The 13,012-nt window shown below is 57.6% G+C and overlaps 1 protein-coding gene across 2 annotated transcripts in view; it reads right to left on the bottom strand.

Annotated features, from left to right (window-relative positions):
* Window positions 1-13,012, bottom strand: part of SH2D4B (SH2 domain containing 4B) — a 74,356-nt gene that overhangs the window by 22,067 nt on the left and 39,277 nt on the right. Inside the window, exons 4-5 of one of the 2 annotated variants that reach the window (XM_023648921.2) lie at window positions 9,406-9,622; window positions 5,332-5,456 (exon numbers count right to left, since the gene is read on the bottom strand). In XM_023648921.2, coding sequence (XP_023504689.1) covers window positions 5,332-5,456; window positions 9,406-9,622 — 342 coding nt within the window. Of the gene's footprint in view, window positions 1-5,331; window positions 5,460-9,405; window positions 9,623-13,012 lie in introns of both variants that reach the window. The other variant, XM_023648914.2, reaches the window with a different exon arrangement.

Raw genomic sequence — 13,012 nt, forward strand, 5'->3', positions numbered from 1 at the left:
CGCCCGCTCCCCAAGCCAGGGGCCCACAGGCCGTCTACAAGGCCCCACAGTGAGCTGTAGCCATCAAGAGGTCCTTTCTTCAGAACTCCCAGCCCAGCCCCTGCTCCATCCTCTCTGATAATCTCCCTCAAGATAAAGTCCCTCAAGACAGGACTCCCGAGCCTGAGAAGAGGTGGCTCTGCCCCCACCATCCCACCACAAGGCTCCTCTTGTCCCAGACAGACATTCCCCCAGGGAACCGCTAACAACAACCAGTATGACCTCTATTTCCTTCCCATCCTCCGGACACATCTGGACACACTGCGGTCAAGAGCAAGGAGTCTGCAGGGCTGGGTGACTTCTAGAATCTCACCACTCTGTGACCAGCACCATCCCTCTGCTCTAAACGGCTCTGGGGAGCCAGGAGGCGGCGCCCATGCCACTTGGAAGCTCTCGCTTCACACAGAGAGCCCCCGAGCTGCTGCGCTCTCCGTAGACCGTGCTGTCTGCACTGATGGGGGCACCTCCTCCACGGCGAAGACCCCGCTTCATGCTCGTGAGAAACAGGATGATGACACCCACCCAGGCGCAGGTGAGGCCACGCCTGGGAGCCGCTCCCAGCACCTGTGCAGCATCCCACGGGAACAGGTCACCAACACCAACCGCACCACCGGCTGCACGGCTCTGGACCCTACCAAGCCCTAGGGACGCACACAGGACAGCCAGCGGGCTGTGGCCAAGACCGTCAGCCCCGGGGCCACGCTGAGACTGTTTTCTGGAAGCAAAGCTCATGAAGAGGAACGGGTTCCGACTGAGCCAGTGTTCAGACAGAGGATGCTCTTAACAATTTTAGATACATGTTGAAGTCCCAAAATAGGCTTTTTTCCCTCAGCCAAGCTTATGTGCAGTACTTTTCCCAGGAGAATTTCTGCATAACCAGAAGTCTCCCTTATGGCCCCTGGAACCTGACGACGGACAAAGGAGGAGTGAGGGATGACTTGACTGCTTTCTCTCCCTTTTTAACAGAGGAGACTTTATGGAGAAGCCCGTGGTCCCCGTGGGAAGCCATTTCCCCCCATCCCTGTGCTCTGAGCCCATTTCCCCAAATGCTTCCCAGAGGAGGCGGGGTCGCTGGTGGCCCACCATGGACTCAGGGGACATCATCACCGACACCGACGTGGCTCGTTATGGTGGACAGAGCACCTTGGTGGGATGATTTTCATAAGCATCCTGTGAATTCAATGTTCTAACCCCTGTCTCCCAGACGGGGAATATGAAGGACACCCCCAAGGTCACAGAGCTGCTGGGTCCTAGGGGGGCCCCACATCTTCAGACTCCTTGTCCACGTCACTCTTTGGATTATAGCACAACACACGCAAATGCGTCTGCGGGCAGGTAAGTCAACACAAGTCACAGTACTGTGTCATTTTTAACCCGCAACTAAAATCCAGCTTAGTCAACTTGGAACGTCTTACTTGGGAAAGAAAAGATTCACATTGGGGTTGTAATCGGTGGCGTTACGGGCTCCAGTTCTCCTTCCCGCCCTCTCCTCACACCCTCTGATGGACGGCTTTGTGGTTCCTCACACGACAGGAGCAGACTCCGCTCCCCACCCTCAGCTCGGGGATGTATGGTGGTCAGCGGCACGAGGTGAGGGGACGGTGTGCTGGTTCGAAGACGAGACGTCAAGATCCCAGCATGCACTGCTTGCTCTCTGGTCCCGGAGAAGAGCAGGCCGGGGCCAGCCCACAGGTCCCAGGAGGAGCCTGAGAGAGACACGGGGCAGAGCTGCCCCAGTGAGATGCCCAGCAAGACCAGCGGAGAGAAGGGCCCCCAGCCCGGCCACAGCAGGGCTGCCCTGACATTCAGATGGTGCAGGCAGCCTGCGGGGCAGCAGCCTCCCTCTGTGTACTAGGACGGGGGCGTCCTATCTGGGATTCTGTCGGGAATTCCCACACTGGGAGACAAGCTGGACCCTACCAGTCTTTGGTCCAGACTTTGGGACCTTACATATGAGCGAAGTTAACTCTGAAGAGTGTGGAAACCAACTTGGGGCTGCCACCTTTTTGCTTTTCTGAGCAAAGGCAACATACAAAAATACCACTGCTGGAAGCCAGCCCCGTGGCCCGTGGTTCAAGTTCTGCACGCTCCACTTTGGCAGCCTGGGTTTGTGGATTCAGATCCTGGGTGTGGACCTACTGTACTTGTTGGCCATGCAGTGGAGGGATCCCGCATACAGAGTAGAGGAAGACGGGCACAGAGGTCAGCTCAGGGACAATCTTCCTCAAGGAAAAGAAGAGGAGGATTGGCAATGGAAGTTAGCTCGGGGCCAATCTTCCTCACCAAAAAAAAAAAAAAAAAACCTACTGCCTACAATTACCATCAATTCATAAAAGATAGGACATTTTAACACTGAAACCAAGGAAAGAAGATCATCTTAGAACCACGCAGTCCTTTGCAAGCAAAGAAGAGTTCGGTCACCCTCCAGATGTGAGTTTTGTTCTTTCATTCTGTCACAGATCAATGAAAACTTTGTCACTGACTAGCTCCAGGCTGGGGATGAGCAACATGACCGCTTTACAGCAGAACTGTCAGAAGAATGCGAAGTCAGTTATATAAGCCACGAGAATGAAATCACTGTTCTGTCTGTCCTGTGACAACACAAAATTGTAGAAAACAAAGCTAAAGACGAGTTTGAGCATCTCCGTCCTGCCTTCTCCTCTGGCTGCCACAAGCCCCGTGGAGCGACCAGCATCCCGGCTACCCCCACCGCCACGCAGACGCCGGAGATGCTGGCGCCGTGCTCCCACGACGAGGACACGTGAAACAGAAAGGAAGTCAGCAGTTCCCACGGAAGCTCCCAGGGGCTCCAGGACAGGAGATCCCAAGACCAGCTCCAGGCACGTGGCTCCGTCACCCGCAAAGGCCAGCTGTCTTCCTTCTGAGCCCTAAAGGGCCACCCCATCCTTCTGTCAGATATTCGGAGGCCGGAGAGAGGGAAGGGCCCCAGAAGTGGACAGTGGTCACAACAGACTCTGTCATCAATGAAACCGTCAACACCCCAGATGCCAGGCCGGCCCAAGAGACAGGAGCGACAGCGGCAGGTGCCGGCTCCAGACAGAACCTCAGGAGCCAACACATGACTGGCCAGGCCACCTTTCAGTCCATCATGGGACGATCAGAGTTTCCAACAGAAACAGCCCCTCAGCCTGAGGGCCGGATAGAAGGCCACAGCCAACGCCCAGTGGGCATCAACACGGGTAAGAAATGAGGCTCGGCTGGCGGAAGTCACTGAGACTTTGGGTCACTCGTCACCGCGGCACAATCAGGCGTAATCGGACCGATACGTCGGCGGCGAGGGTAACTGAGCTGGAGAGCTCAGCAACAGGGGCCACGGAGAAAGACGGCGAGGGTCTCGGATGTGCTTCTGCGCCCCACCCCAGGCGGGTCAGCAGCAGACGGGAGGGCTGAACGTGGGATGCCTGAGCCTCAGCCCCGAGGAGCCCAGAGCCGACCGCGAACGCAAGCCTGACCTCGCCTGGGGCACTGGGCTTCCTGGCTGCTCCCAGCTTAACCTCCCCATCAGGCCCCATGGGGACTCACACACCACCAGGGCCCAGGGCAGAGAAGCGAGGCTGCTCTTCAAGACTGGAGAGAGCGGCGTCTGTCCCCCTCTGACACTGCACTGCACTCCCACCGTCATCCGTGGTCCCCAGGGATGCTTACAATGGCAGGTACCAGGGAAGACGGACCAGGTCCTCAGCTTTGCAGGCTTACACGCAGGAAGGGGAACAGACAATAAGCAAATTGCAAGATGAATACCCACTAGGTAAGCAGCTTTAAGGAAATGAGCAGGGCGAACTGAGAGAAACTGGAGAAGGTGAAGGGTCCATGGAAGGCCTCTCCAAGGAGGGGACACTTGAGATGAGAAATGAGAACGTGTCAGCCATGCACAAAGCAAGGGAAACAGTGAGCAGAGCAACAGCAAGTGCAAAGGGCCTGGGGTGGAGAAGGAAATGGCCCATTGGAGGAACAGGGCAAAGCCAGAGCTGTGGATGGACTGTAGAGGGGCCAGTGAAAGAGAGAGACCAACGAGGACACTTCTGCAGCCTGGACTGGGTGCTGCCATCACCTTTGGGGCCTCGGGCAGTCCCTTCACAGGGCCACATCGCAGCCACCCATCTGGATATGCCTGTGCTTCACAGCCGACAAACTCTCCGGGCTCCTGCAGGCGGGGATGCGGGTGCACACAGTCGTGCTCGCCGTGGCACAATTTCCTCTAACCCTTCCAGCTGCCTCTCCCAGAGCTGGAGTCGTGCCCAGAGCTCGCCTGCGAACGCCTCCCTCTCTGGCCACCGCGACACCGGGTTCACCTCTCCATCCGGGTGCAAGTGCGAACACACTGGCCAGGAAGCAGGTGGGCAGCGAACACGGCCAGGGGAAGTGCAGGCCACAGTGGGGGCGGCAGCGGGCAGGAGGGAAACTAGTCCTCTCTCTCCAGAGCAAGTCTCAACTGAAGCCGCATCCTGCCTCCATGTCTGAGGCCTCGAGGCGGTCGGATGGCTGGACTGGGGCCCTGAGGCTTGAGATGTACTCCTGAACTCGACCCTATGAGTCTCCTGTGACCTTCTGTGAACCACCCGCCCCTCCCAGGCCTGTTCTCTTGTCTGTGAAATGACGAGATCAGAGACTCCAGGAGCCTCCGGGCTCCAGGGTTCTGTGTAGACGCCTCCGGCCTCTTTGGTCAGCCATTCTGTCACCTAACCGACAGGCGTCTGCTCAGAGCCTGCTGTGCGCCGGCCCACGGCCAGCATCTGGGGCACAGGCCCAGACCACGGGGTGCCCTGCCCACCGGGAGGTCAGGGTCCACGACAGCTCACTGTCTTGTGAGCACAGAGAAGACGCCTCTGAGGAGCCCCAGACGGCCAAGGAGGCTGCGGGGCGAGAGGCAGGCTCGTCCCACCCGGCAGAGGGAGCGGAGCACCATTCGGGATGTGGAGTGAGCCCACTCCCAGACTCTGCCCAGAGACGTCGTGCCCCGGTCTCTAGGCCTCAGTAAAGGTCACTTGGTGTTTCAGCGTGTGCCCCCCAGAAATCCACACTTGTGCCGAGAACTCAGCACCCTCAGCAGCAAACAAAGGACAGACGCGGGACCTCTCCCCACTCCCCTCACCAGGCGAGCCAGGACAGCCGAGTCCCAATGCTGGGGGACGGGCCAGGCTTGGGGGCAGAGCGGACTGAGCAGAGGCTCAAGTCCCCAATGACAGAAGGCCTTCAGGACCTCCTCCCAGCCCCAGAGAGATGCAGGGACGTGGGAGTTATCTGCCCTGGGGGCCCTGAAGGCAGTCCTACCGTGGAACCAGGGGGCAATGGCTTTGGTGCTCCTCTCGAAGCCAGCTCGGCGAGGCAGCTGCTCCTCCTTAAACCAGCGGACGATGGCTGCTCTGGACACAGGACGCAGGGGGCGCTCCCAGGCCCTGCTGAGAAGAGAGAGGGGAGGGGGAGCATCGGGGAGGGAGGAGGGAGGGGGAGGGGATGAGGAGGAGGAAGGGAGGAGTGGAGAAGTGGAGGAGGAAAGAAGGAGGGTAGGAAGAGGGAGGAGGAGGGAGGAAGAGGGGGAGAGAGGGGAGGAAGAAGGAGGGGAGGAGGGAGGAGGAGGAGGGGAGGAAGGAGGGGGAGGAAGGAAGGGGAGGAAGGAGGAGGAGTGAGGAGGAGGGAGGAAGGTAGAAAGAAGGGAAGAAGGAAGAAAGAAGGGAGGAGGAGGGAGGAGGAGGGAGGAGAAGGGAGGAGGAGGAAGGAGGAGAAGGAAGGGGAGGAGGAGGGAGGAGGGGAGGAGGGAGGGGGAACAGGAGGCAGGGGGAGGAGGGAGGAGGGGAGGAGGGAGGGGGAGGAGGAGGGGGAGGAGGGGGGAGGGGAGGAGGAGAAAGAGGTGGGAAGAGGGAGGAGGGAGGGAGAGGAGGAGGAAGGGAGAGGAGGGGAGAGGGGGAGGAGGAGGCAGGAGGAGGGAGCAGGGAGGAGGGAGAAGGCCACGGTGAGATTGAACACCCAGGATGCCCACACTGGCTCCTGTGGAGAGAATTCGCTGAGTCCAGGAACTTGAAGGCACTTTGCACACTAGCACGAAGCACAGCACAGGACACGCCAGGCACACGCCAACCACGTGTTGAGCTGACATGCAGCGAGCATGCTGCCTCCAGCCCTGGGCCCAGCAGTTAAGACTTGGCTCTCACACCACGGCCTGGCCTCCCGATCAAGGAACTATCCCCGTCTGTCCGCTGTCACACTGTGGCGGCTGCATGTCACTGTGATGATGGAAGTTCTGCCACCGGGATTTCACATTCCAGCAGGTCCCCCATGGGGACGGGCTTCAGTGGAGCTTCCAGCCTGAGACAGACCAGGAAGAAGGACCTGGCCACCCACTTCCGAAGAAAATGGGCATGAAAACCCTGTGAATAGCAGAGAGCCCTGCATGATAGAGCGACACAAGGGGAGCAGATGGCACAAAAGACCAGAGAGATCCCCACTCTGCTGTCCACAGGCCTCCAGGAGCTGGAATTGACTTGATGGCACTAACGACAACGACGAGATCACACTGCGTCCATTTATGGTCAAACTACAAAAAAATACAGCATCTGAGGACAGGCCTTTGACCCAGCTCCAACAACCACAGCCTCTCCGTTTTCCCCACCGAGTGAGAGAAATCTGGTAAGCTCTCACTTTGCCGCTGTATCTGCCCCTGGAGCACTGGCATTTAGCACCCCCACTGTTGTCACCGTTTTCCATAAAATAAACCTCAGCTGCCACTTCCTTGCAAACCCCCGAACGAGTTCATATTTCTACTGCCTTAAAACAAACCCACTCACACACACAGAGCAGTGGAGGGTGTGAATTTTAGAAAGGATGTCACGAGAAAGACAGCAGGTGAGGTCCCACCACATGGCTCACAGCCATCATCGCGGGAGTCGGTTCTCAAACGTCCCCTTTCCTGCTGCCGCCTCTGGGCTCCCCTCACGCCCTCCCTCCAGCCCTGCTCCTGCGTGTCCGCCCTGAGGGACCGGCCCTTCTCAGTAACCCCAGATGCCGTTCCTCTTTATCAGGCAGCACAGGACAGCTGCCTGGCCTCTGCCTTCTTACTCGCTTCCCCAATAAATAACTGTGCTGGGGGTAGGGGGGGCGGATCCGCCAGTTTCTAGGACTCATTCTCCTTAGGAGGCAAGAGAAGGTTAGAAATAAGAGCAAAGGAAACTCGTTCACTCTTCTCTCTCCATTTCTAAGCAGAGAATCTGATTCACCAGAACATAAATGCCAGGACGGGATGCTCCACAGGGCCACCGGGCCAGAAGCCTCGCTCCTGGGCCTGGAAGCCCGTCCCTTCGACAAGCCGTGTCCGCAGCGCTGAAGGCAGGCCCACGGGGCAGCCACAGGAGCGAGGCTGAGGCTCGGCCTCTCCCGGGACCTGGATCTCACGGCCCCGGGTCCCCCCGGCTCAGGGTGGCGGCCACGGCTCCCCTTCTGACCACTGCATGCAGCAGCCTGGAGCCAGGGGGTCCCATGGTTCACACACCCGGGGCCTGAAGGACAAACCATCTGTTTCCTTAAAAACAGCAGGAGGGGAGGAAGGTTTTCTAAATCCTCAAATCCAGGAAACATAGAATCCGACCTCACAGAAGTCAAGAATTCCCAGGCGACAGAAACCTTCACGGCAAACGTCAAAAGACAAATGAGAAACTGAGAAAAAAGCTTATCACAAACAAAAAGGTCCTCGTCCCTAATATCTCAGGACTTCCTGGGAATGGATGAGGAAAAGACCAAAGGCACAGTGACAAAGCAGGGAGGGGCATGAACAGACAAGGAAACAACAATGGCTCCTAAATATGTACAAACCCTTTGCCCACTCACAAGTAGAAAAACAAATTTAAACCTCCACTGAGACATTATCTGACAACTCACTGCGGGCGAGGCTAAAAGGTGATGCGTTCACCGGGCCCACCCTGCGGACCACAGGTTGACGATAACCATTAGCACACCCTTGACCAGTGACCCCACCTTTGGGAATCTCCCCCACAGACGATAATTGTCTGTGTGTAAAATTAATGTCTACGAGGTTACTCATTAAGGGCAATATTGGTAATAACCAGAGATTTAAAACACCAACAATGTCCATTAGTATCGTCTTTGATAGATGAATTATGACACATCTCTGCAGTGGAATACCATGCAGCTGTAATGAGAAAACCAAGTAAAAATAAGTAGCTAAGAATTGATATGAAAAGACCTCCAAAATACAGTTAAATGGGAAAAAATCAAGATGCAGCACCATGTGCATAATATGCTACCTTTCATGCAAAAAAACTAAAATAAAACAAAAAACAGGGGCATAGAACTTTTTGCATTGGCAACTGCAGAAGGGCACTAGGAGGGTGCACAGACCAGGAAGGGCGGCTCCTGTGGGGGAGGGGAACAGAGGAGATGGAGGCAAGGATGTCAGTCAGCCTCTTCTCCATATGTCTTTTCAACCACTTTATGTGTTTTGGGAGTCGCATAAATGACAAGGGAGGGAGGGCGGGAGGAAAGGAAGAAATGCAGATGTAGTCAGCATGCCCAAAACGGCAGGGGAGGGAGAAGGGGAGGAGAACGGGGTTATGAATAATCCCAAATCCCACAAAACTCTGACAGCCTTCCATTATCTGGGGATGGAGGGACGTCCTGCGGATTAACCACGGCCAGGGAGCAGGCTGGCTCTTGGTCCAGCCCTCCCTGGGGCCGCAGCTGCTCACAACCATGGTGCATGTAGGAGCGGGGGACCAACCTTGGGGCTGGCCCAGGGCGGGCCCAGGCGGAAGATGGAGAGGCTCCAGGCTACCTCTTGACCTCTGTCCTCGCAACCATGGGCGGTCACTTGAGCGCCCTCGCCAAACCCCTCTGGAGACTCGCTGTGTGTGGGACCCTCCTGCACCGACCCACGCTCATCGGCACACCCGTTCTCAGAACCCGGGACGCATCAGACCCCCGTGGGTACAAACCGCGGCCGGCCCTGCTTTCCAGGCTGCAGGCCCTATTTAACCCCCCTGAGGTCTTACATCACAAGCTCTTCACCTGGGGTCTTGCGGACCTTTAAGCGCTTGAAAGTATACGCAAACATCTTGGAGTATTTATGTACGCACACTTTGGAGGGAAGAGCGCGCAAAGCTTTGTTTAGATTTTCAAAGGAATCCTAGACCCCAAAAAGGTTAGGACGCCCCACTCCAGAGTCAGAGACCTCCCATCCGGACTCCTCCCCTCCCGCTGCTGCCGGTTACACAGACTGGGATGCTGGGGCCCGCAGAGCGGACGACTAGCCCCAAATTGCACCGTAATTCGGTGGCAGAGTCGAACAGGATTTCCGCGCTGCGAGCCCCCGCCCCCGACGCGGAGCCCCCAACCCACCTGGCAGGCACGGCGAGGGGTCCCGGCGGACCAGGCCCTGACAGGTGGTGGCAGAGTCTGGCCTCCTGCTCGTGGCTCTGGCCGAGCTCTCGGAACATGGAGCTGAGGCCGGCGACCGTGCCCTTCTGGATGGCGCGCAGCGAGTGGCGCCGGTATTCGTCCCGGGCGCGCTGGGCACGGCGGCTCCGCTCCTCGTCCGCTGCCTTGGACCGACGCACTGGAAAGGGATGGAGAGCATGTTCGCCCAGCCCCGCCACCCGGGCTGTACACTGTGCAAGCAGGGGCTGGGCGCAGGCTGGGAGCCCCGGGACTCACCCACAGTCCCAGGACCCACCTGGATCCACCCACATGGGCTGCATGGAGGCTCAGAGCCCCGGAATAGCAGGGCAGGCAGAGCCCTAGCCAGCTGACCCCATGGCACTTTAGGGTTATCTGGCTGTTCCTGCCACCCTGTTCCAGGATGAGCCAGCAACCTCTGGACGGATCCATCTCCACGTATCTTCCTTCCTGGGAGTGCCCTGCTCAGAGTGGCCTCTCCAACCTGGTGCCCCTCCACCTGGGCTCAAGGGCACCTGTCAAAGTGTCGGCATGTCCAGACACCACCCCATCGCCCACATGACTGTAGGCTCTCTCCGCCTCAGGCCTGGGCTCTGGGCTTCCCTGCCATATCTCGTTGTAGCCTCTTCCCGAGGGAGGAGGGCACACCACTCTTTCTGCACAGAAGCCCAGCCTCAGGGAGGTCAGTAACTCGCCCAACGTTAAAGAGCTGATCAGGGGTAGGGCCAGGCTGGGAACGCAGGAGCATGTGGCTCTGAAACCCCCACATCTCTTCCCACCACACAGACCCCACCTCTCAAGTTTCCTTTGTTGTAAAATCACGTGTCTGACACCAGAGCCTTTCCTACAAAACCCGAAAGATCATTTAAGACGATCCAGTCCAAGCCTCTCATGTTCCTCATGGGGAAACTGAGGCCCAAGAAAGGGTAGTGATTTGCCAGCAGGGTCAGTGGCCAAGCCAGGCCAGGAACAATCCTTTCGGTGATCACAGGACGAGCTGTTGGGGACACTGGTGTCCCCCTTCTGACACCCTTTTTCTGCGGTTTCCAGCGGCCTTGGCATCTGGGGGGCGAGTGTGTTGGAGGGAGCGGGGAGAGGATCCTCTGATAGCTGTCACTCCACAGGTTTCCAGACCCCAAGACGCCCTTCTCTCCAGCCTCCCGGCTCTTTGTCTTTCTCGAGGCTGGGCCCCGCCTCAGCCAAGTGGCCTTGGAAAGACACCTATGCATCTGTCACTGCTTCTAAAACTCAAAAGGGAGTCCTGGACCTGGGAGACGGCCATGGGAGGGCACAGGAGGCAAGGCCTAGAATTAAAGCCAATTATTTTGTAGTCTGATTGCATCTTGTCAGGCCCCCGTCTGCCTCGAAAACCCAGCCCTTCTGTGGAGGACTCTGAAGCTGGCCATGTCCCTCTGATTGTGTGTGACCCGTGATTGCACTAGCCAAGCAGGTCACCTTCCCTGCCCCGAGTAAACCCATGGTCTATTTCAGTTCTAACCCCATCCACACCCACGCAGCGACACCTACAACCTCCCCAGCCAGAGGACTGGGCTCTGCTGTGTTTGGAGGGGCCAGCGGGTAAACAGCCCTGATCTACTGCTCAAGATGTCCGAGACCCTTCCTTGAAACATAACGTCCCCCAGGTCTGAGGGAGGCCGCGTGGAGCCTGACCCTCAGAAGGCATTTGTGGAACAGAGGTCACAAGGTCACACGCAGAGATTTCAGTGGCTGCGGGCTCCCTGGGGGCAGGCGGGCAACTCTCCTTGGCCCACTCGTTGCTGTATTCCGGTTCCTCGAGCACAGTCGGCAGGCGGTCCACATTCTGGGACGACTGTGCCGGGTCCTAGCTGGGTACAGAGACGACAAGAACAGCCCTTTGCCTCAAGGCACTCAGAGCCACGCTGGGGAAATAAGATGCATCAATACCCCTAACGCAGTGAAGACGGCGACTGGCAGAGAATCTCAGGGTTCAGGGGCAGCAACACTCCTGTTCCGCGAGGAAGCGGGAGCCATGGCTGAAGACGGGCATCTGGCTGGGTCTGGACAGGCCAACAGGAGTTTCCCAGAGAAGGAAGAGAGAGAAAAAGCCACCCCAGGGAGAAAACCTGGGTTCGGTGCCCCGTGGCCTGTCTGTAAGTTCCGGATCCTGCGAACGCCACGCCCGCCCTGCACAGTGGTGAGAGGCCCAGCAAGGCCAGGACACCGGGAACGGGCTTTGTGTCACAAGATTGCAAACTAAACACAGAGGCCTGTGCCCTACAGAGGCTGGCGACCTTGCTGGTGACCCCGAGAGACAGCGACGCTCACGGACGCCAGGCAGACAGGTTGCAGAAGGAAGTCACGTGCAACCAGGAAGTCACGTATAGGTTCTCGCAACTCAGCCAGGTGAGGCCCCTAGCCGCCATCACTCAGAGACGGAGCCCAGCCTCCCCCAGCCCTGCCCTCAGCCCGCTGTTCTCTCCCCAAAGCCTGCAGGGCTCTACGGCACCCGGGACAGAGGGTGAGCTCTTCCACCCACCTGCTTTCCCAGCCCCGGCGCCTCTGCACTGCCCCCACTCTGCACCTGGCTCCACAAAGTCCTCGCTGCTCTGTGAACCCTCCTCTGAGCAGCCGCGTCCATGTCGCAGTCCAGCCACCCTGCAGGCACCCAGTGAGGACCAGACCTCCACCAGGCCTTGGCAAGCCAACCCTGCTGCTGGCCTGGCTGTGGACAAGGACTGACGTGCGGTCAGACAGGGCACGGGCAGCTCCAGAACAGCTGTCTTGTTCTTTTCCTCTCCCTGCACCTTTTTTTTTTTCTTGAGGAAGATTAGCCCTGAGCTAACTTCCACTGCCAATCCTCCTCTTTTTGCTGAGGAAGACTGGCCCTGAGCTAACATCTGTGCCCATCTTCCTCTACTTTATATGTGGGACGCCTACCACAGCATGGCTTGATGAGTGGTGCCAAGTCTGCATCTGGGATCTGAACCGGCGAACCCCGGGCCACCGAAGCAGAATGTGCGTACTTAACCACTGCACCACCGGGCCGGCCCCCCTGCATCGTTTTTCTTTGATATAATTGACATATAACCTTGTGTAAGTTTAAGGCATTCAATGTGTTGATTTGATACGTTTCTATACTGTGACAATTGCCACCATAACTGACACGTAACCCGTCACATAATCCTCATTGCTTTTTCACGGTGAGAACATTTAACATATAGTCACTCAGCAACCTTGCAGCACGTACTACAGCAGTATTGGCGACAGTCACCACGCTGGGCATCAGATCCCCAGAATGTACTCATCTTTCAACTCAAGTCCATGCCCTGTGACCGCTGCCCCCCAACCCCGTTCCTCCCCAGCTCCCATCTTAGCCCCTGGCGACCCCCATCCTGCTCTGTGTCTGTGAGATCCGCTTTTTCAGATTCTACGCATACGTGACATCATGCAGTATTCGTCCTTCTCACTCTGATCTATCCCACTTGGCGTAGTGCCCTCGAGGTCCATGTATGCTGGCGCCAACGGCAGGATGTCCTCCTTTCTCGTGGTGAATAACATCCCACGGTGT

The sequence above is a fragment of the Equus caballus genome, chromosome 1 (genome assembly GCF_041296265.1).
Source record: "Equus caballus isolate H_3958 breed thoroughbred chromosome 1, TB-T2T, whole genome shotgun sequence".
Taxonomy (NCBI): domain Eukaryota; kingdom Metazoa; phylum Chordata; class Mammalia; order Perissodactyla; family Equidae; genus Equus; species Equus caballus.